At 41.5% G+C, this 22,848-nt stretch overlaps 1 protein-coding gene across 1 annotated transcript in view; it reads right to left on the reverse strand.

Annotated features, from left to right (window-relative positions):
- The window catches only part of LOC108703407 (A.superbus venom factor 1-like), a 57,275-nt gene that overhangs the window by 15,060 nt on the left and 19,367 nt on the right, over positions 1-22,848 (reverse strand). The window contains exons 12-28 of the mRNA XM_041588932.1: positions 19,594-19,803; positions 18,723-18,926; positions 16,994-17,155; positions 16,384-16,513; positions 16,004-16,078; positions 15,112-15,205; positions 14,065-14,150; positions 13,157-13,296; positions 12,551-12,763; positions 11,808-11,874; positions 10,753-10,839; positions 10,371-10,574; positions 5,215-5,290; positions 4,879-5,038; positions 3,619-3,720; positions 1,490-1,640; positions 210-373 (exon numbers count right to left, since the gene is read on the reverse strand). Coding sequence (XP_041444866.1) covers positions 210-373; positions 1,490-1,640; positions 3,619-3,720; positions 4,879-5,038; positions 5,215-5,290; positions 10,371-10,574; positions 10,753-10,839; positions 11,808-11,874; positions 12,551-12,763; positions 13,157-13,296; positions 14,065-14,150; positions 15,112-15,205; positions 16,004-16,078; positions 16,384-16,513; positions 16,994-17,155; positions 18,723-18,926; positions 19,594-19,803 — 2,325 coding nt within the window. The remainder of the gene's footprint in view (positions 1-209; positions 374-1,489; positions 1,641-3,618; positions 3,721-4,878; positions 5,039-5,214; positions 5,291-10,370; positions 10,575-10,752; positions 10,840-11,807; positions 11,875-12,550; positions 12,764-13,156; positions 13,297-14,064; positions 14,151-15,111; positions 15,206-16,003; positions 16,079-16,383; positions 16,514-16,993; positions 17,156-18,722; positions 18,927-19,593; positions 19,804-22,848) is intronic.

Consider the following 22,848-nt stretch of genomic DNA (forward strand, 5'->3'; position numbering starts at 1 on the left):
AACTTTGGTTGGGTATTCTTTTGGGTACAGGGTTCAATGTTTTGCCAAAGCCAGAAATTATGGATTTGGTGTCCTTAGAAGCAATACAGTCCAATGGTGTTTATTATCTGGTTATCAAACTCATGCATAGAGCATATCATAGAGCAAAGGAAAAGAGGGAATAACAGCGATACCGCTAATTATGTTATGGGAAGGTGGATCTCACTCACCTGGGTAGAGCCTTCAACTTTTCCGTAGTATCTCTGCTCAGTGATCCAACGTACAATGCCACCTGTTAGATTAAATTCTTTCATTTTCAAGAGGGTTAGGAGGGCGTATGATGTGGCTTCCAGGGAGATAAAGCGTTTCTTTGACTCCTTCCAGTGGGTGTTACCTTAGGAACAAAACATATGTTTAAAGGGGATGTAAAGGCAAAAAAAATAAAATTACATTTTTACTTTCTAATGAAAAATAAATCTATCTCCAATATACTTTAATGAAAAAAAGGGTACAATTTTTATAAGAAACCTGACTGTATGCAGTGAAATTCCCGCTTCATTTACTGCTGTGGATAGGAATTGTCAGACGGTCCCTAACTGCTCTGCAGGGAAACAATCATACTTATGAACAGCAGGGGGAGCCCCCGCCTTACTTCCCAGCCATGCAGAACTCAAGCAGCTTTGTTTGTTTTTCTGTAGAGCAGTCGGCGACTGTGTAGAGATTTGTATTGGATTTCATTTTTGCCCTTTACTGTTTCCAACTCCAGCTGCAGGGACAAAGATCATGGAGCCAGATTTAAACAGATAAACTGGGATTCTATTTGGAGGATTATTTTGCTGCAGCCACTGGTTCTGCAGAGTTGGAAAGTTTGTATTAAACAATACAAAAACTATAAAATCCACATTAGATTACATGACAACACAGGACCCAGTGCAGTCTGTATATTCTGATTATTAATCAGTTTTGTTGTATTGGCTTCTGGCAGATATTATTTGACTTGTGCTGTTTTGATCATTTATGACGATCCCTAAGCAGCCCAGACCACACTGAGCATGTGCACAGTCTTGGTCTTGCAAAGATGTATAACAAAGTTACAAGATGGTGGCCCCCTGTGGCCAACTTTGAAAGCATAAATCATTTGTTTGATTAGGCTTGTGGTGCAGTAAGTTCATGTTTAGTATACAAAATACAGCATTTCTAGCCTTATTCTATTTTAGACTTTACTTCCCCTTTAAGAACACACATGAAAAGTTTCACTTGCAGAACAGCTAGCGAGGGAACATGGCAAGGAGGACCCCAATGCAGAAGTTTAAGCCGAGATTATTTGAGAAAAGATTTCCCAACATTCATGGTGCTATGGCCATATTTAGACCTTAATCAACTCAACTGCTGCCCTGCAAGTGACCTTTTGTTGTTAAGAAAGTCATAGACTGGAGAGTTTTAGCCAAATAAAATGTAGTCAATGCCAAAAGAAATTCATGAGAGGCAACTGCTATATTATCAAACATACCTTTAGATGCAGACAGCAGTTTCTTTGTGTTTGGAAGCTTCCCGGCCAGTGCAAGGGCATAGGAAGTGATTGCAATGGAGTAGGGTTTTTTTAGTCCTGGATATTGACCAGTCAGGTACCTTGAGGCCTTATCAATACTGACTTGTAGGTTCTGGAATAAAACATATAAATATAAACTAGGGATGCACCGAGTCCAGGATTTAGTTCAGGATTCGGCCTTTTTCAGCAGGATTCGGATTCGGCCGAATCCTTCTGCCCAGCTGAACTGAAGCTGAATCCTAATTTACATATGCAAATTAGGAGCAGGGAGGGAAATCGTGTAACTTTTTGTCACAAAACACAGAAGTAAAATTTTTTCCCCTTCCCATTAGGGTTGCCACCTTTTTTAAATTTTTTTACCGGCTGCTGGGGGGCGGGGACACAAAGGTGTGGGCCGTGACGTCAAAAGGGGCTGGGCCGCGCCACGGACGCTTGAAGAAGTAAAGAAAAGGTAAGTTCCAGGGGATTGGGGGCAGGCCGAGGGCTCCTTTTAATTGTATTACATATTAACCAGCAGCTACATTGCCGGTAAATTTGTAATACCGGCCCCGGCCTTGGCAGGTATTTTACCGGCTAGGCCAGTAAAATAGCGGCTGGATGGCAACCCTACTTCCCATCCCTAATTTGCATATGCAAATTAAGATTCGGATTCTTTAGCGAAGGATTCGGGGGTTCGGCTGAATCCAAAATAGTGGATTCGGTGCATCCCTAATATAAACATATAAATACCCTATTCAATTAAGTGTCAATCAGTCTCTTTCAGTCAATAGAGCACTTTAATCATATATTGAAAGATGGGGTTCAGATACAGATGAATAAGCACCCTAACTTTACTTGTGGTTGTAATGGTAATACGGCTTGCTTGCCAGGTTGAATTTCACGGTCTGTGTGATACTTCCATGCACTACTTGTTCTGAGTTTGCGCGCAGCGTGTTTTCGCCATGCGCATAGTAGCAGCGTAAACACGCCACGTCATCATGCTGGATGAATTATCGGCGGAAATGACGCAGGCGTTTGTGATGTCACAGACCCGGAAGTTCACGCGGTGCGTGAAAGAGACTGATTAACGCTTAATTGAATAGGGTATTTATATGTTTGCCGATCTGGTGGCACATTAGAATCCCCATGACAAAGGCATTTGTGCCGAAACGTTGGGGTTATTCTCATTTGTGACAAGTTTATCTGCTCCTTGTTGCTCCTGTTTTTGCTTCATACAAACCTTTGGCTGGTGTGTATACTATTACTATGTATATCGTTGCTGTATAAACTCAACATTTGTTAACACAATTGTATATGGCCAAATTGTTTTAAACAGTAAAAGATTCTTTTGATACCACCTGAGTTTATATTTGAAAAATTCTTTTGAGAGTGCATAGCCTAATGTATGGTATATTGATTGTATGGTCGCTCTGGGTAGGGGTGACCTTGGTTTTTTGCACCTCCAGCGCATATTTTTGCCAAATATCTGATTGTATGGTGTGCCCTTCATTCATCCACATTTCTTGAGTCTATGGGGGTTATGTAACAAAAGGCACTAAGTTTGCCCAGGAGCAGTTATCCATAGCAACCAATCAGCAGGTAGCTTTTACTGGTCAACTGTTTAGAAGCAAACATCTTATTGGTTGCTATGGGTTACTGCTCCTGGGCAAACTTAGTGCCTTTTATTACATATGGGGGTATGAGTAGTCAATGCTTGGGCACTTGTACAGGTATTGGACCTGTTATCCAGAATGCTCAGGACCTGAGGTTTTCTGGATAATGGATCTTTCCATAATTTGGCTCTTCCTACCTTAAATCTCCTTGAAAACCATTTAAACATTAAATAAAGTCAATAGGCTGGTTTTGCTTCCAATAAGGATTAATTATATCTTAGTTGGGATCAAGTACGAGCGACTGTTTTATTATTACACAGAAAAAGGAAATACATTTAAAAATGTTTAATTATATGGATAAAATTGAGTCTATGGGAGACAGCCATCCTGTAATTCTGAGTTTCCAGATAACAGATCCCATACCTGTATTTGTAGTTTTTGCTATACATACTGTATGTGGATTATAAGGATTATGAGCTCTGTGGGTTAATTACTCACGTTCACAGGCTCATTACAAGACTTTTGGCTTTCCAACATGGCAATGACAATAAAGGCTGTGAGGGAAGAGTCTGCCTCTGCTGCTCTTGTTGTGATTCCTCCCTGGAAAAAGGAAAAAAGATTTCAATCAGATCAATTTACGATACACTTAAAGGAGAACTAAATCTTAACTAAAGAAGTAGGTAGAAATGTTGTACATGATGTTTTGTGCTTCTGTACCAGCCCAAGGCAACCACAGCCCTTTAGCAGATGCCCCAGTAGCTCCCCATCTTCTTTTCTGCTGATTCACTGATTCACATGCTCTGTGCTGCTGTCACTTACTGAGCTTAGGGAGCCACTCACAATATACAGTACACATAGAATAGAAATGTCACAATATAAGGCTGATTAGTAATTAATACAGATAATTACTACATGGCAGCACAGAAACCAGTGCAATTAGCATCAGAATTGAATAATCAGCAAGCCTGTAGCATCAGCTTATATTACAGCCAGGGAAGCTCATTTTCTGCTGGATAATTAGTGACGAGCCCTAAGCTTAGCTTCTCAACAGCCAATCAGAGCCCACTGAGCATGTGAGTGTCACAGACACTTTCCAAGATGGTGACCCCCTGTGACAAGTTTGAAGTCCTGGATCATTGCTGCTATTGACAAGCTCAAACTTTAGCCTCGTGCAATAAGTTCACCATATAAAATATAACATTTTAGCCACATACATTATTAGGGTTTAGTTCTCCTTTAAAGCTTGACTGGTTCTGCTGGTTAACATGTATCTACCATGTAGAAAGGCCAGAGGTTCAGGGTTCAGGGTTCAAAGCCACTGTACTGTTGTACCCTTTTAACATTATATATGGACAGGTTACACAGTACAATGCCTAATTTAGTACCAGGATCATTGTCAATGATAAATCACCTAGTGATGGAAAAAAATATTTTCACTACTACCAGTACTGTTGCCCCCAATTCACAGATCACCCTAACCCACTTAGGACTCTAAGATACTTAAGGTATTTATTTACCCTTGTTTTTGGCACAAAAATCCCAATTCTTGGAAATATGTGTTTAGGAGGCAAAGGCCAACTTCTCAGTTATTTATAGGACTTCCAGTGGCTGCCAGTTGATGGTGCGTTGGATAGAATCTGCCTTGTGCATCTTAGAGAGCTTCCCAGACATCAGGGTAGCAGATGGCCAATACTCTAACTGTGTAAGACTTAGACCTCAACATAAGATACTGAATATCTGTTTTTTCCCAATACATACCACCATCTCCTGAACAAGCACTGGTGCATTCTCCTTGAACCGTCCACTTGACCTCTGTCTCTCGAGTATAAGCCATTTGATGGAGCCACAGAGCACATTATCCTCGATATCAATAAATTCCTGAGCCATTCCAAAGACTTTAGCAACATAGCCCGTGAGCCTGACAGGAAAAATAAAAAGCTCATGATCTTTTATTTACATTTTTTATTACAAGTAATGGGATCTATTATCTGTAACATTGTTATCCAGAAAGCTCCAAAATACAAGGTAGGATCCATTACCCATGTTATTATATTTCAGCTGTTGAAAATAGATCTTAGTCATAGATAAACTTACCATGTACTTGCTGGTCTGTCCTCCCAGGCTGCATAGGAATTGTCTGGTTTGCGGAAAGACATTTGTTGTGCATAACCTGAAAAGAAACAATTGGTTCCAGTAATAATTGGTTATATATCACTGTTTAAAGGAAAACTATACCCCCCAAACAATGTAGGTCTCTATAGAAAGATATTGCAGAAAACAGCTCATATGTAAAATCCTGCTTCATATAATTAAACCATTTTCATAATAATATACTTTTCTAGTAGTATGTGCCATTGGGTTATCATAAATAGAAAATTGCCATTTTAAAAAATAAGGGCCGCCCCCTGGGATCGTAGGATTCACTGTACTCACAAACATACCAACAAACCATACATGTTAGGTCACATGAGCCAAAAAACAGACAGAATTGTGTCTTTTGCTTCCACACTTCTTCCTGTTACAGTTAGAGTTGCAGTATTTCTGGTCAGGTGATCTCTTCCTGTTACAGTTAGAGCTACAGTATTTCTGGTCAGGTGATCTCTTCCTGTTACAGTTAGAGCTGCAGTATTTCTGGTCAGGTGATCTCTTCCTGTTACAGTTAGAGCTGCAGTATTTCTGGTCAGGTGATCTCTTCCTGTTACAGTTATTGCTGCAGTATTTCTGGTCAGGTGATCTCTTCCTGTTACAGTTAGAGCTGCAGTATTTCTGGTCAGGTGATCTCTTCCTGTTACAGTTAGAGCTGCAGTATTTCTGGTCAGGTGATCTCTTCCTGTTACAGTTAGAGCTGCAGTATTTCTGGACAGGGGATCTCTTCCTGTTACAGTTAGAGCTGTAGTATTTCTGGTCAGCTGATCTCTTCCTGTTACAGTTAGAGCTGCAGTTTTTCTGGTCAGGTGATCTCTTCCTGTTACAGTTAGAGCTGCAGTATTTCTGGTCAGGTGATCTCTTCCTGTTACAGTTAGAGCTGCAGTATTTCTGGTCAGGTGATCTCTTCCTGTTACAGTTAGAGCTGCAGTATTTCTGGTCAGGTGATCTCTTCCTGTTACAGTTAGAGCTGCAGTATTTCTGGTCAGGTGATCTCTTTCTGTTACAGTTAGAGCTACAGTATTTCTGGTCAGGTGATCTCTTCCTGTTACAGTTAGAGCTGCAGTATTTCTGGTCAGGTGATCTCTTCCTGTTACAGTTAGAGCTGCAGTATTTCTAGTCAGGTGATCTCTTCCTGTTACAGTTAGAGCTGCAGTATTTCTGGACAGGGGATCTCTTCCTGTTACAGTTAGAGTTGCAGTATTTCTGGTCAGGTGATCTCTTCCTGTTACAGTTAGAGCTACAGTATTTCTGGTCAGGTGATCTCTTCCTGTTACAGTTAGAGCTGCAGTATTTCTGGTCAGGTGATCTCTTCCTGTTACAGTTAGAGCTGCAGTATTTCTGGTCAGGTGATCTCTTTCTGTTACAGTTAGAGCTACAGTATTTCTGGTCAGGTGATCTCTTCCTGTTACAGTTAGAGCTGCAGTATTTCTGGTCAGGTGATCTCTTCCTGTTACAGTTAGAGCTGCAGTATTTCTGGTCAGGTGATCTCTTCCTGTTACAGTTATTGCTGCAGTATTTCTGGTCAGGTGATCTCTTCCTGTTACAGTTAGAGCTGCAGTATTTCTGGTCAGGTGATCTCTTCCTGTTACAGTTAGAGCTGCAGTATTTCTGGTCAGGTGATCTCTTCCTGTTACAGTTAGAGCTGCAGTATTTCTGGTCAGGTGATCTCTTCCTGTTACAGTTAGAGCTGCAGTATTTCTGGACAGGGGATCTCTTCCTGTTACAGTTAGAGTTGCAGTATTTCTGGTCAGGTGATCTCTTCCTGTTACAGTTAGAGCTACAGTATTTCTGGTCAGGTGATCTCTTCCTGTTACAGTTAGAGCTGCAGTATTTCTGGTCAGGTGATCTCTTCCTGTTACAGTTAGAGCTGCAGTATTTCTGGTCAGGTGATCTCTTCGTGTTACAGTTAGAGCTGCAGTATTTCTGGTCAGGTGATCTCTTCCTGTTACAGTTAGAGCTATTTCTGGTCAGGTGATCTCTTCCTGTTACAGTTAGAGCTGCAGTATTTCTGGACAGGGGATCTCTTCCTGTTACAGTTAGAGCTGCAGTATTTCTGGACAGGGGATCTCTTCCTGTTACAGTTAGAGTTGCAGTATTTCTGGTCAGGTGATCTCTTCCTGTTACAGTTAGAGCTACAGTATTTCTGGTCAGGTGATCTCTTCCTGTTACAGTTAGAGCTGCAGTATTTCTGGACAGGGGATCTCTTCCTGTTACAGTTAGAGTTGCAGTATTTCTGGTCAGGTGATCTCTTCCTGTTACAGTTAGAGCTACAGTATTTCTGGTCAGGTGATCTCTTCCTGTTACAGTTAGAGCTGCAGTATTTCTGGTCAGGTGATCTCTTCCTGTTACAGTTAGAGCTGCAGTATTTCTGGTCAGGTGATCTCTTCCTGTTACAGTTATTGCTGCAGTATTTCTGGTCAGGTGATCTCTTCCTGTTACAGTTAGAGCTGCAGTATTTCTGGTCAGGTGATCTCTTCCTGTTACAGTTAGAGCTGCAGTATTTCTGGTCAGGTGATCTCTTCCTGTTACAGTTAGAGCTGCAGTATTTCTGGTCAGGTGATCTCTTCCTGTTACAGTTAGAGCTGCAGTATTTCTGGACAGGGGATCTCTTCCTGTTACAGTTAGAGTTGCAGTATTTCTGGTCAGGTGATCTCTTCCTGTTACAGTTAGAGCTACAGTATTTCTGGTCAGGTGATCTCTTCCTGTTACAGTTAGAGCTGCAGTATTTCTGGTCAGGTGATCTCTTCCTGTTACAGTTAGAGCTGCAGTATTTCTGGTCAGGTGATCTCTTCCTGTTACAGTTAGAGCTGCAGTATTTCTGGTCAGGTGATCTCTTCCTGTTACAGTTAGAGCTATTTCTGGTCAGGTGATCTCTTCCTGTTACAGTTAGAGCTGCAGTATTTCTGGACAGGGGATCTCTTCCTGTTACAGTTAGAGTTGCAGTATTTCTGGTCAGGTGATCTCTTCCTGTTACAGTTAGAGCTACAGTATTTCTGGTCAGGTGATCTCTTCCTGTTACAGTTAGAGCTGCAGTATTTCTGGACAGGGGATCTCTTCCTGTTACAGTTAGAGTTGCAGTATTTCTGGTCAGGTGATCTCTTCCTGTTACAGTTAGAGCTACAGTATTTCTGGTCAGGTGATCTCTTCCTGTTACAGTTAGAGCTGCAGTATTTCTGGTCAGGTGATCTCTTCCTGTTACAGTTAGAGCTGCAGTATTTCTGGTCAGGTGATCTCTTCCTGTTACAGTTAGAGCTGTAGTATTTCTGGTCAGGTGATCTCTTCCTGTTACAGTTAGAGCTGCAGTATTTCTGGTCAGGTGATCTCTTCCTGTTACAGTTAGAGCTGCAGTATTTCTGGTCAGGTGATCTCTTCCTGTTACAGTTATTGCTGCAGTATTTCTGGTCAGGTGATCTCTTCCTGTTACAGTTAGAGCTGCAGTATTTCTGGTCAGGTGATCTCTTCCTGTTACAGTTAGAGCTGCAGTATTTCTGGTCAGGTGATCTCTTCCTGTTACAGTTAGAGCTGCAGTATTTCTGGTCAGGTGATCTCTTCCTGTTACAGTTAGAGCTGCAGTATTTCTGGACAGGGGATCTCTTCCTGTTACAGTTAGAGCTGTAGTATTTCTGGTCAGCTGATCTCTTCCTGTTACAGTTATAGCTGCAGTTTTTCTGGTCAGGTGATCTCTTCCTGTTACAGTTAGAGCTGCAGTATTTCTGGTCAGGTGATCTCTTCCTGTTACAGTTAGAGCTGCAGTATTTCTGGTCAGGTGATCTCTTCCTGTTACAGTTAGAGCTGCAGTATTTCTGGTCAGGTGATCTCTTCCTGTTACAGTTAGAGCTACAGTATTTCTGGTCAGGTGATCTCTTCCTGTTACAGTTAGAGCTGCAGTATTTCTGGTCAGGTGATCTCTTCCTGTTACAGTTAGAGCTGCAGTATTTCTGGTCAGGTGATCTCTTCCTGTTACAGTTATTGCTGCAGTATTTCTGGTCAGGTGATCTCTTCCTGTTACAGTTAGAGCTGCAGTATTTCTGGTCAGGTGATCTCTTCCTGTTACAGTTAGAGCTGCAGTATTTCTGGTCAGGTGATCTCTTCCTGTTACAGTTAGAGCTGCAGTATTTCTGGTCAGGTGATCTCTTCCTGTTACAGTTAGAGCTGCAGTATTTCTGGACAGGGGATCTCTTCCTGTTACAGTTAGAGCTGTAGTATTTCTGGTCAGCTGATCTCTTCCTGTTACAGTTAGAGCTGCAGTTTTTCTGGTCAGGTGATCTCTTCCTGTTACAGTTAGAGCTGCAGTATTTCTGGTCAGGTGATCTCTTCCTGTTACAGTTAGAGCTGCAGTATTTCTGGTCAGGTGATCTCTTCCTGTTACAGTTAGAGCTGCAGTATTTCTGGTCAGGTGATCTCTTCGTGTTACAGTTAGAGCTGCAGTATTTCTGGTCAGGTGATCTCTTCCTGTTACAGTTAGAGCTATTTCTGGTCAGATGATCTCTTCCTGTTACAGTTAGAGCTGCAGTATTTCTGGACAGGGGATCTCTTCCTGTTACAGTTAGAGCTGCAGTATTTCTGGTCACGTGATCTCTTCCTGTTACAGTTAGAGCTGCAGTATTTCTGGTCAGGTGATCTCTGAGGCAGCACACAGACCATCACGAAATGGTGGCTCAAGGCAAGAGATGTAAAAGGGCAATATTTACTTAAATATATATTCCAGTTTGGTAAGATTCTTTAATATGCCACTTAATATGATAGGAACTATCTGTTGCTTAAGTGTTCATTTTGGGGGTATCGTTTTCCTTTAAGCATACCACAAATACAAAGCTACTGTAGACCCCCAGGGACATATCACTGCAGCCTAAGCAAGAGTCTTTTCTAATAAGAGTCACATGTAATATCTTAAGTTTTGAGTCAACCTCAAAATTTACTCCTGTGTAATCCCTCTTTGAGGGCATAAATTCAAGAATCCATTTAGGTCATAACAATGTTACAGAGCTATGAAAAGATTGCTGTATCAAGGATATGTAGGGTAGTATGATCACCCAAAATCGAACCTACACACCTAGACCCTACACACTGAAATCCCCTTTTCCCACACCCGGTCTGTTCACCTTGTCTCATATTTTTCAGGGCTTCTTCTCTGCGCTCCACTCCAACTCGAGCCCACTGCCCAGTTGCATCCAGATAGCGTGTGACAATGACACTTGGAGTCATTGTGATCATATTCTGCTCCCCACAACCAGTGGGCACCACAATCAGATGATTCATGTTGTTACCATCAATGGCATCTTCCACCATTTGACTGATTGGGGTTCCTGAGTTTAAGAAGAAGGTAATTCATTTTTGGCAGACAACAAGCAGTGGTGTTTTAGATAAGAAAAGCAAAGCTAAACATGGAAGTGCCAGTTGAAAAGAAATAGCAGAGTTTAAAAAGTAGAAGAAGATCTTAAAGGGGCTGTTAAACATTTGCTTCTCTGTCCTCTTGATGAACACCTTGTAAAGTGATGATGGTTTCAGTATCCGTAAGCGGAACAATATTTCTGGGATTCAGGGCTTTAACTTTTTCTTCCTGTACTCCATCTATAGAAAATTAGGAAATAAGTGATGAACTCTAGAGAGCAGATAATATGAACATCCCAATAATAACTTTAATAATATGTAAAAACATAAATGTCCTTTAAAAAAAAAAATAACTTTTTCTTTATGCTTGGTGATATCATTATTTATAATTGGTGCTTAGTGATCAAAATAATCAATAAGACTCCATAAAAATTGTATCTCCTGTTGTAATATGTAAGGGAATTAAAAATAACCTCAGATTTATTTGACCTGTATAACCTATAGCCTGCAGTCTTTATATGGTCACAGAACCCCTCAATGACTTCTAATATCCTTATCATTTACAGTAGGGGGTACATTATCCCTTATAATACATGAGTGATACTCAGAGTTCCCTGTATAACTCAGCCTGCAGCCTTGTGTCTTTATATGGTCACAGAACAACCCCTCAGTGACTTCTAATATCCTTATCATTTACAGTAGGGGGTACATTATCCCTTATAATACATGAGTGATACTCAGAGTTCCCTGTATAACTCAGCCTACAGCCTTGTGCCTTTATATGGTCACAGAACAACCCCTCAGTGACTTCTAATATCCTTATCATTTACAGTAGGGGGTACATTATCCCTTATAATACATGAGTGATACTCAGAGTTCCCTGTATAACTCAGCCTGCAGCCTTGTGCCTTTATATGGTCACTAAGTTTTAACCTATGGAAATGATGAGTTCCATAAACTTATTGTATTGTTAGAGTCCAAGTATAAGAGAAGCAAGAGGAACTCCATCAGTATTACAGCAAACAACGTTTTATACCAGGCAGTGGTAAATACAACATGTTTTGGGTTCAATACCCTTTATCAAGTTGCAGCACAGAGCAACTATTAAAGAGTTGGATGCATACGATTTGGAAAAGCTGTGCTAACCACCATCCCCCTCTTCTATTTGTATTGTAAGAGTGTCTTAGTGCCAAATACACAATACTGACCTTTCCCTTTAACTTCTGGCTCTAGAATTATAGTCTTAACATCTTCTGCAATGCGTATTCCTTCAGGCTAGAAAAGGATGATAAGCAATTTGAAATGAGTAACTAGAAATCATGTGAGTTCATAGAAGGGGCAAAGAGAGTTTTGTTTACTACCAGAGGGCAAAAGTGTTGAGTACAAGAGATGCCTCACTATATTCATATCCTATTGTAGATAGTGATGGGCAAATTTATTCGCCAGGCGCGAAATCGCTGCGAATTTGCGCGATTCGCCGCCAGCGAATAAATTTGCGAAACGCCCGCGAAAATTCGCCCGAAATTTTTTTCGCCGGCACTGTTTCGCAAATTTTTTGCCGTTTCACGAATTTCGCGCGAAATTCGTGAATTTTTCGGCAAAGCAAAATGGCACAAATTCACCCATCACTAATTGTAGATCTTGCACAAAGTGCTCCCGAGTCAGTGTAGGCAGGTGTACTTATAATTCGCCGCCAGCAAATAAATTCGCGAAACACCCACAAAAATTCGCCCGAAATTTTTTTTCGCCGGCATCAGAAAAAACGGACACCGGCGTCAAAAAAACGGGCGCCGGCGTCAAAAACGAGACGCCGGCACCATTTCACAATTTTTTTGCTGTTTCACGAATTTCGCGCAAAATTCGTGAATTTTTCGGCAAAGCAAAACGGCACAAATTCACCCATCACTAATTGTAGATCTTGCACAAAGTCAGTGTAGGCAGGTGTACTTACCACAACTTTCAGCTTTTTCCGGACACCATCTGAAGCAAAAAGTCCTGAAACAGATGCATTCACTGATATGTCATGCTGGCCAAGAGTGAGGGGCACAATGATGAATGGGACGGCAGTGGAGGAGAGGGCTCTAATCCAAACCTCCTGCCGGTACCTCTTCTTAGCCGTGGACAGACTGCAAAACTCTGGATTGTGGGCAAGCTCCACACGCACCTGTGCAACACATGAAAGGATGGAGTCAGGCAACTGTACCAACTTCCGCTGGACAGTTCAAGCAGCTATAATTTAATACATCATCAATCACTGAAACCCTGCTCAATGTTAAAGCCTCCCGGAGAAGCTCATGATGTTGGTGGGATATCACCAAAGACGATTTAAAGAAGACTATATAAGGCTTTTAATGCCTTTTAATTATTTCTCTCCATTACTACAGTAGTTGGAAAGGACCTTTTTTTGGCATACAACTGTACATTCCATTTGAATTAAGGTTTTCTTGCCTTTACAAGCAATTAAGTGCATCAGTGCAGACTAGAATGAACACGGAAAGAAGGATGGAAACAGCATTGCTATATTTGGACCAAAGTTACTGTTCTTTGATTCATTTACCTTAATTCTGTCATTCCTGTAGTTGTAGAGAATGGCGCGAATCTCCACCTGCTCGTTCCTCACAACAGAATATGGAAGTTTCAGGTCGATATAGAAATCCTTCATCACCTTAATCTCATAGGGCTGAGCCACACACAGACCTGGGTATCGGGAAGAGGACTTCATGAATTGAACAAGATCCCATGATTTCATAAAAGCTTGACCCAAAAGAAAGGGGAGGTGTCACAGTTCAACTGGAAAACAGAGTAATGTTTAAAGAAAAAACTAATTTTTACTCATAGTACTCCAACTACTTGCTGCCCCTTGCAAACATGGCAAAGACCTTTGTCATGTATGAGCTAAGACCACAAATTGCTGTTCATCCTAAAGCTTACCCTTAGTGACCTTCATATGGTCATCCAGGTGTATCTAGAAGAGCATATCAGCATTCTTGAGATATCTCACCAGGCTTTCAGGCTGAACCTTCCCTTGCCAGAGCTCCAGGGGCACTCCCTGGGGGCAGCATCATTGTTTGGGAACAAATGTCCCATATTATGAAAAATTCCAGTTCTAAAACACACTCATACACACTGCTGGTATACATACTCAGCCTACATGGGAAACACCTTACTTTGAACCCTAAATCATACCCAACATACACAAAATGTCCCTCCTGGTCATAATGCTCAACCCTACATAAGGAAACCGCTGATGCTAAAGACATGAGTAATGGCACCATACAGATTTCCGTATGTTCATCTTTCATAAATAAAGCGGAGTAATCCTAAAATATATACCCAACAAGAAGCAACTGACTAGCACCTTTGAGACATGGACAATTAGACATTAAAACATTGTAATTCTGATTTTTGTTTATCACATACACAAACATACTGGGTTTAGTTAAAGCCTAATATAAAGGACAGTACCTTTTGTTTCAGACAAACTCACAGCTAGAACCTCCCAGGTGGTGATGGAATCTTTCAAGTAAAGGTTTAGGGTCTTGCTTGAAGTACTGTGTGGGGGGTGAAAGTGGAATGTTAAGATGGAAATGAATAAATTCAATGCATGTTAATAATGGGGTTTAGGAATTAATGAAGTTAAAAAACAATGAGCAGCTGTTCCTTTAAAGGAATTGTTCAGTGTAAAAATAAAAACTGGGTAAATAGATAGGCTGTGCAAAATAAAAATGTATCTAATATAGTTAGTTAGCCAAAAATGTAATGTATAAAGGCTGGAGTGACTGGATGTATCACATGTCAGTCAGATCACTACTTCCTGCTTTTCAGCTCTCTTGGTTTCCACTGATTGGTTACCAGGCAGTAACCAATCAGTGACTTGAGGGGGGGCACAGGGGTCATAACTGTTGCTTTTGAATCTGAGCTGAATGCTGAGGACCAATTACAAACTCACTAAACAGTTATGTCCCATGTGGCCCCCCTTATAGTCACTGACTAACTCAGAGTTAGAGAGCTGAAAAGCAGGAAGTAGTGTTCTGGCTATTATGTTACACATCCACTCACTCCAGCCTTTATACATTACATTTTTGCCTAACTAACTATATTAGAAACATTTTTTATTTTGCACATACATCTATTTACCCAGTTTTTATTTATACACTAAACTGTTCCTTTAATTTATATAACATGCCCTAATTGTGACTAAATGGGGAGTGCTTGCAGGATTTGGGTGGATTAGGGAGCTAGAGCATGACAGTTAATAGCCAAGACAAATTGGGGCATGGTGAGCCATGTTATTTTGTGATTAGCATTTTTTTTATTAGTACCCCATTCAAATTAGCTAGTAGGGCCCACAGCCGAGGGACAGTACAAATCTGTGGAAACACTTTTTGGTGAAAGTTTGGTGGGGAAAGTAGGAAAAAGCTTTTACAAGTGATTTAGAATGTTAAAATCTTTTTAAAAATGGTGAAAAGTTGTAATAAAATGTGTTTCCGTATTGTTTTAATGAATACTCACTTCACCATGTGTTCCACTTTCCAGAACCAGCTCTCAGGAAACTCCGTCCTGAACTCAATTTCAGAATCAAACAAGTATTCATCATCTTCCTCACCTGGAGCACAAAATACATTGTTTCCTGAACATGATGAATGAATGAAGGAACTGTGCATTGCATTCCTCTTTTATTTGAAAAATCCATGGAACCTTAGAAAACAAGTATAGGAAAATGAATATCCCATCATTTGATTTTTCTGTAGGATGACTGGACCTTCTTGGCCTCATTTGCCAACTGCTAGCCAAGTGCAACTTGGAAATGTCAATATGGGTATCATGGATGGAATGGCATTGGCTTTTTTTAGATGCCATTTTTAGGGCTTTTAAGTCTAAAGTAAAGTGCGGGGATCCCTTGACTATTCTAGGTGCTCTACTGTGGCACATCACAAATGTTTTCCATATGGTCTTTATATGAATGACAATTAGCACCTATCCAAGATGTAACTGGCACTTCAATCACAGATGTGGCCTTAATGTTCTCCTGCATTCCATCCAGGCAGCACTTCTTTGCGTTGTCCTTGTATTGTGAAGCTAAAATATTGGCATACTATAGGTCCTCAGACAGTAAGAAATCATAACAATCTTTATCAGTTCTAAATACCGTTGATCAAATAGACATCGTTGATGTATACGAGTTGACCCTCTAGTCAGGTATTATTACTATATGCCTCACTTGAACAGGAGAAAATAACACTGACGTAATCTTGGTGCTGATAATCTTGGGGCTAATAGTCTCAAATTAATTATTAATTAGAAGGTGGCCATATAGGCTGTGCATTGGACAAAGCAAACGGAACAATGCTATTTCCCTTCCTAGGGGCGGGCAAATTTCACAGAAACAAACCAGTTACTTTACCTTTACCTTCTTTAATCTCAATGAGCGCAGCAGATGAGCGTTTTTTGCGTTGTACTGAAGCTGGACAATGAGCCTCTAAAGAGAAAAAATAAGATTCAGTCAAACCTCCAGTTGTTACTGATAAAAGGGATTTAGATAGGGCTATAAAGTACACATTTATTGACCATATGCCTTGAGCATGTTCCATTAAAATCATAGGGGCGTCCAACTTCCCTGCTGGTAATGAAAGGCATTCTATCATCATGTCAGACAGCTGTTCAGCAGTTTTTATACTTACTAACTCCTCCAAAGATCTATCCCTGGATGCTATTTTGTGATTTCTACTGTACAAATCTGCAGTAACCAGTAGAATTTCAAATAAAGATAAAGTTAATGCTCACCTGATCTTTGAGCTGTGTTAATACCAAAGGAGGTCTCTAGAGCAAGTCCAGCATCAGAAAAGACCCCCTCGCTGTTTGCACCACTTCCAGGAGTACAGCCAATGTCTGACTTCTCCACTAAATCCCACACCTGGACAATAGGTTTATAATAAAAAGAGGCAAAACAACTGGTTGGTTCCCATAGTGTGTGTTATAAGAAGTAGTCTAAAGCTGGCCACAGACGCAAAGATCCGATCGTATGAATCAACGTATGTTTCGTTCTTTTAGTAAAAGAACAGATCAGCTGATGTTCTGCCCCTGACAGCAATCGTACGACAGTTATGTCCGACCAAAGCTGGTGAGTCTTCCGCTGAAAATCGTATGATCGGAAATACACGCAGAGATATTATCGACAGCCGACAGAAATCTTTTAACCGACCAAACGACCGATCTCCGTTGGACGAAAAATGTCAGGACTCTCCACACGCGGTCCGAAAACTGTACAAATCCTCGATTCGTACGATCAGATCTTTGCGTCTATGGCCAGCTTAAGACAGCGGCATTAGTTTTAGTAGCATGGCAACCCAGATATCTGTGTTTTCTCCATAAGTTTGCATGCATGGAGTCTCACCTTTTTTTGTGTGATCTTAAATTTACTGTTCAGCACATAGACATCCTTATCCACAATGACCAATCCTACGTAAGCACCAGTGTCTGCGATCAGCTTCAGCTTCATTGAAGAACCAGGGCTTTGTATGGCATTGTCCCTGTCCTTATCTCCAGTCACCGACAACTGCACAACAACATCATCAACATCATCAACATGCACTTATTGTTATTAAAATATCATACAGCAAAGTAACCACAATCTATATGGAACATATATATATATATATATTTATAAATATACATTTTATAATTGTATTTTACATGATATAATACACTGTATATGGTACACACAGTCAAAACATGATTGATCCCCTTTAAATGTAAAGACCCTTCTCCACCTGTGTGGGGGAATCTGGTCAATGAAGCCTTGTCATTCAACAATCTAATATACTGCATATAAGGAAATGGTTCCCATAAAGAAAAATAGATACAGTAAGATATCCCAAAAGCAGGAATTTTAAAATAAAAAACACACATTGCTGTTCAGTAGAATTGAAGGCATGGCTTCAAAACATCAACTTCACCTCCTTTAGTGACTTCGGGTCTTTTCCCCACTTCAGGACTTCAATTTCGCCTTTTTTCGTGACTTTTGGTCTTTTCGCAGCTTCAGGACTTCAATTCTGTCTTTTTTCGTGACGTTGGGTCTTTTCGCGACTTCAGGACTTCAATTTCGCCTGTTTTTGTGGCTTCAAGGATAAGTAAACCGTAAAAATAAGTGAATGTAAAATTGATGATGGCGCTATTCCAAGAACTTTTGCAATGTACATTCATTAGTTATTTTGTTTTGATTTCAAGATGTTAAGGGATACATGTACTGTTAATATGAATGAATTTGTTACAACAGCGCCACCTGCTGGTCAGTTTCCCACCAGTCTGACCACCAAGTAGTCAAGGAAGTTGTCAGGAGAAAGAAAGAGGCTGCTCTGATGTTCTTCTGCTTAAAAAAGATGTGAGAAAGGTTTCTAATTCTTTTCCTAAGCAGAAGAACATCAGAGCAGCCTCTTTCTTTCTCCTGACAACTTCCTTGACTACTTGGTGGTCAGACTGGTGGGAAACTGACCAGCAGGTGGCGCTGTTGTAACAAAATTCATTCATATTAACAGCACATGTATCCCTTAATATCTTGGAATCAAAACAAAATAACTAATGAATGTACATTGCAAAAGTGCTTAGAATAGCACAATCATAAATTTTACATTCACTTATTTTTAAGGTTTACTTTCAGGTCTTTTCCCCGCTTCAGGACTTCAATTTCACCTGTTTTCGTGACTTCGGTCTTTTCAGGGCTTCGGCTGTTTGTGACTTCAGGAAGAGGCAGCATAGCTTCGGCACAGTCAAGGGGGCCCGGCTATTTCAAAGAGTGCAGCACAGCCGGACCCCCTTCAGCACAGCAGTACCCCCTGTGCCCCCCTAATGGCGGCCCTGTCCTCCCCTTTATTCACTTTAATTTTCAATCTTGGGACGAGAACACTGGGGATTGTCACCCAGAAAATGTAAAAAATTATTCCTGAACAAACGTGGGTGTGGTTGGGCAGCATGTTGCCCCCTAAAATCCTGCCGCCCTAGGCCCGGGTCTTGGTAGCCTCTTTACAAATCCGGGCCTGCTTCTCTGCAGAAGATGCAGTGGTCTAAAACCTGAAATGAAGCATTTTATATACTGAGGGATACGTTCTGTTTCATGCCAGACTTACTGTGCCCATGCAGTCATCAACCACATCCACCCAAAGAGAGTCAGACACAACAGCACGTCCTATATCAGTGCTGACAATGTAATACGCCACAATACGGAAGGATGGCATGAGGGCTTCACTGACAACTAGAGACATGGTGACCAGAGACTGACCAATCAGATGTTGCTGCCTTCCCACCTTTACAATCCTTCCCCTGCTCATGATCTGCAAGAGAGATAATACACTTATTTAAAGGGCCAGTGGGAATGGGCATAAAAGATTAACAGTAAGGCTGCAGCATCACCTTAATCACTTAGCAATCCATCTCCTCCTCTAAACCACTCTGCCCCCTCTCAGGAATTTACTTTGGCTGTTGGCTTATGAGCATGCTCAGTTCTTCTCAGCTCAGATTACTAAACACACCCTCCAGTCTAACAGCCAATGAAGAGATAGCATTGCTGGTTCCCATAGAAACTCTGCTGTAGCTGTCTGATCCTATTTTTCCTCCCTAACCCCTCTCATGAACTCAGCTTAACCATTACAGTGCTCAACCCCAGCAGAACTATTTATCAAAGTACGTTGTGCCTTTGTAAACCAGCATTCTGCATTGCATGAACTTTAGAGCATACATGTCTCAATGTTACTGATGATGGGAAAATGGCTGCCGGATGAAAGATGTTTTAGGAAAATGTGATGGCACTGGCAAATGGAGGGGTATAGGCAGTACAAATGATGTTGCTCGGGTGGGGAGTATATGCCCAATTTATACATATGGTAGGAAAATGTAGGTTTTACATCTCCTTTAAGAGAGATCTAGCTGTAACTATAGACTGCATGGCAGAAACACTCCGTCAATCATGGTGGGCTTCTTAAAGTTTGGAACTTTGTTTACCAGATATGTAAAATGTTTTATTTGTGTTGTAACACTCCTGTCCCTGTTTCGGATAAGAAAGTTCACGGTGTTTTCTCCAGGTTTTATCTCTGACCCAGCAATGCTGATGTGCAGGTAGTTCCCGAGCGCTTTTGAGGGTCTGTAAGCTGTAGCATTCATGGTGGCAGTTGCTTGGTGCTGATCAGGCAAATTTCGGTCATTGGTTTTCACCTGGGGATGGAAGAAAAGAACCTTATGAGATAACAATTTTTGGACTTCTAGATATATACATGTCTCGCCACACTTAGGAAAAAAAAAACGATTGTAGATTCTAGAGTATGGAAGGCACAACTAATCATAGTCTGTCAACAAATATGGGCCTCATTTATTTTTGGGTTACAGTCCAAGTGCTCTATAATTCGACCCACCATACCTTAAGTCTACTAAAAAAATCATTTAAACATTAAATAAACCCAATAGGAATATTTTGCAACTAGTATGGATTCATGCAGCTCATTAACCATCAAGTACAAATTGCTGTTTATTTCATTACTTAGAAAAAAGGACATTTAAAAAAGTAAATAATCTTTGCTGTGCTCGATGTCTATTGCCTTCCTGCAATGCAGATCTTTGTATATAACAGGATTTTTTGTTACTCACCGTTAAATCTGTTTCTCTGTGGTCGATAGGGGGACACAGGAACTATGGGGTTAAGTTCCACCCTCCAGGAGGCAGGGCACTTTATGTTAATGAAAAAAGAGGGCGTGCCAGGTACGGTGGCTTAACCCCACACTAGAGTCAATCCAATCAGTTGGTACCAAAGACACTGCTAACAAAACATGTTTTAAAGTAGTAAATGCAAAAATGATAACTCAGGAAGAACATTCCCATAGACCAACATGGTCAACTGGCAAGGGATGGGAAGCCCTGTGTCCCCCTATCGACCACAGAGAAACAGATTTAACGATGAGTAACAAAAAATCCTGTTTTCTCTGTTGTCTCAAGGGGGACACAGGGACTATGGGGACTTAACAAAGCAGTCCCAAAAAAGTAGGGTGGGAGGGAGGAGAAACACGTTATTGCACCACAGCGTGTAACACCTTATGGCCAAAAGAGGCCTCTGCAGATGAAAACGTGTCAAGTTTGTAGAATCGAGTGAATGTGTGAACAGACGACCAGGTGGCTGCTCTGCAGATCTGGTCGAGGGAAGCCGCGTTGCGCCAGGCCCATGAGGCTCCCACTGACCTTGTGGAATGGGCTCGACGCCCTCCGGCAGAGACTTGCCCTTGGCTAGGTAGGCCTGTCATATGGTCTCTTTCAGCCATCGAGCGATTGAAGACTTGGAGGCTGCCATGCCTCGTCGGGCTCCAGAAGGTATTACAAAGAGGTTCTGAGAATGCCGAAAATCCTTGGATCTTTCCAGATACCAGCGAAGTGCTCTGACAACGTCCAGACTGTGAAGTCTGCATTCTTTATCGTTCTTGGTATCTGGACATAAGGAAGGCACCACAATCTCTTGGTTTATGTGGAAGGACGATACCACCTTTGGAAGAAAGGATGGCAGTGTTTGTAAAACCGCTTTATCCTTGTGGAATATAAGGAATGCAGGGTCGCAGGACAAGGCACTGATCTCTGAGACTCTCCTAGCCGACGATATTGCTAAGAGAAACACTACTTTCCAAGTGAGCCATGTTGTATCAGATACAACAAGCAATTGTTCGGAAATCGAAGGGAGGATCCAGAAGAGCTTCCAGAATGATATTGAGGTCCCAACCCGGAAAAGGTGAACGGAATGGAGGACTGATGTGTGCCACGCCCTGAAGGAAGGTACGAACGGAGTCAACCAGGGCCAATCTGTTTTGAAGAAGGACTGACAGAGCCGACACCTGAACCTTCAAGGAGCTGAGTTTAAGTCCTAACTGTAAACCTCGTTGAAGAAAGGACAATACTCTTGGAATTTTGCACTCCGTGAAGGAAACGGAGTCTGAAATGGGAACTGCCGTTTCTTTACACCAATCCCAATAGCTGCGCGATACTCTGTGGTATGCACGAGAAGAAGTGGGTTTGCGTGATTTCAGCATAGTGACTCCGCCCAGTTTAATATCTGTTGGACTTCCGCTAGGGCTGCTTTGCTGCGGGTCCCTCCTCGTCTGTTTATGTATGCGACTGTGGTAGAATTGTCGCTTTGGACGCGTATCGCTTGTGCCTGGAAGTGTTGGGACCAGTGATAAAGAGCTAGTTATACCGCTCGTAACTCTAGAATGTTGATCGGCAGTTTGGACTCCACGGGAGACCATAGACCTTGTGCAGATAGTGAATTGAATGTTGCGCCCCAACCCTGAAGGCTGGCGTCTGTCGTGAGAACTAATCCGGTGTCGCCCAGGATTGAGTCACCACCGTAGAGATTTCCAGATGAATTGAGGGTCTCTGAGTCTGTAGCAGGTTGCTGACTAGAGTTCTTATCTTCTCCCTCTTGTCTGGTGGTAGTAGTACTCGCTGAGTGAGAGTGTCGAACTCGAGACCGAGGACTTTCATCTGGTCACTGGAAATGAGGTTGGATTTCTTCCAATTGATCGTCCAACCGAATTCTTGTAGGAGGGCTATCACCTGTCGAAGGTCTTTCCTGCTCTTCTCCTCTGTTCTGGCCTTCAGAAATAGATCGTCCAGATAAGGAGTGACGGAAATTCCCTGGATCCTTAGTGTTGCAGCGGTCACCACCATGAGTTTGGTGAACACCCTGGGGGCTGATGATAGACCGAAGGGGAGTGCTACGAACTGGTAGTGTCGGTTCTGAAAAGCAAATCTCAGAAATTGATGATGAGGAGGCCAGATGGGGACATGGAGATAGGCGTCTTTGATATCCCAAAATCACAGCAGACAGCACCAGTCTTGAAGATTATTTAAAAAAGCTTTTATTGGAACTTCATGGCTTTATCATCTGAACAATCGCAACAATGTTTCAAGCCGCATGGCCCTTTATCAAGTTAAAGTTTCACACATGGTTACACATTTTTATATTACCTTGTATAGCGCCATCTTGTGGCTCAATCCTTAAACACATCACAAACTACAGATCACAAAAGATGTAATCATGCTATATTTTGTTTTGTCGGTGGAGCCTCCTTCTCCATATCTATGCTGCTATTTCCTTGTTCAAAAATCTGTAATATCAAAAACATAAATAAAAATCCAGTTAAAAACATACTTAGCGGAATATAGAGTGTAAGTCGTATTAACGATTTAGGCCATGGGGCTCCATGGTTTCTAAGCAACGTA

This window comes from Xenopus laevis, chromosome 3S (assembly GCF_017654675.1).
Source record: "Xenopus laevis strain J_2021 chromosome 3S, Xenopus_laevis_v10.1, whole genome shotgun sequence".
Lineage (NCBI taxonomy): Eukaryota > Metazoa > Chordata > Amphibia > Anura > Pipidae > Xenopus > Xenopus laevis.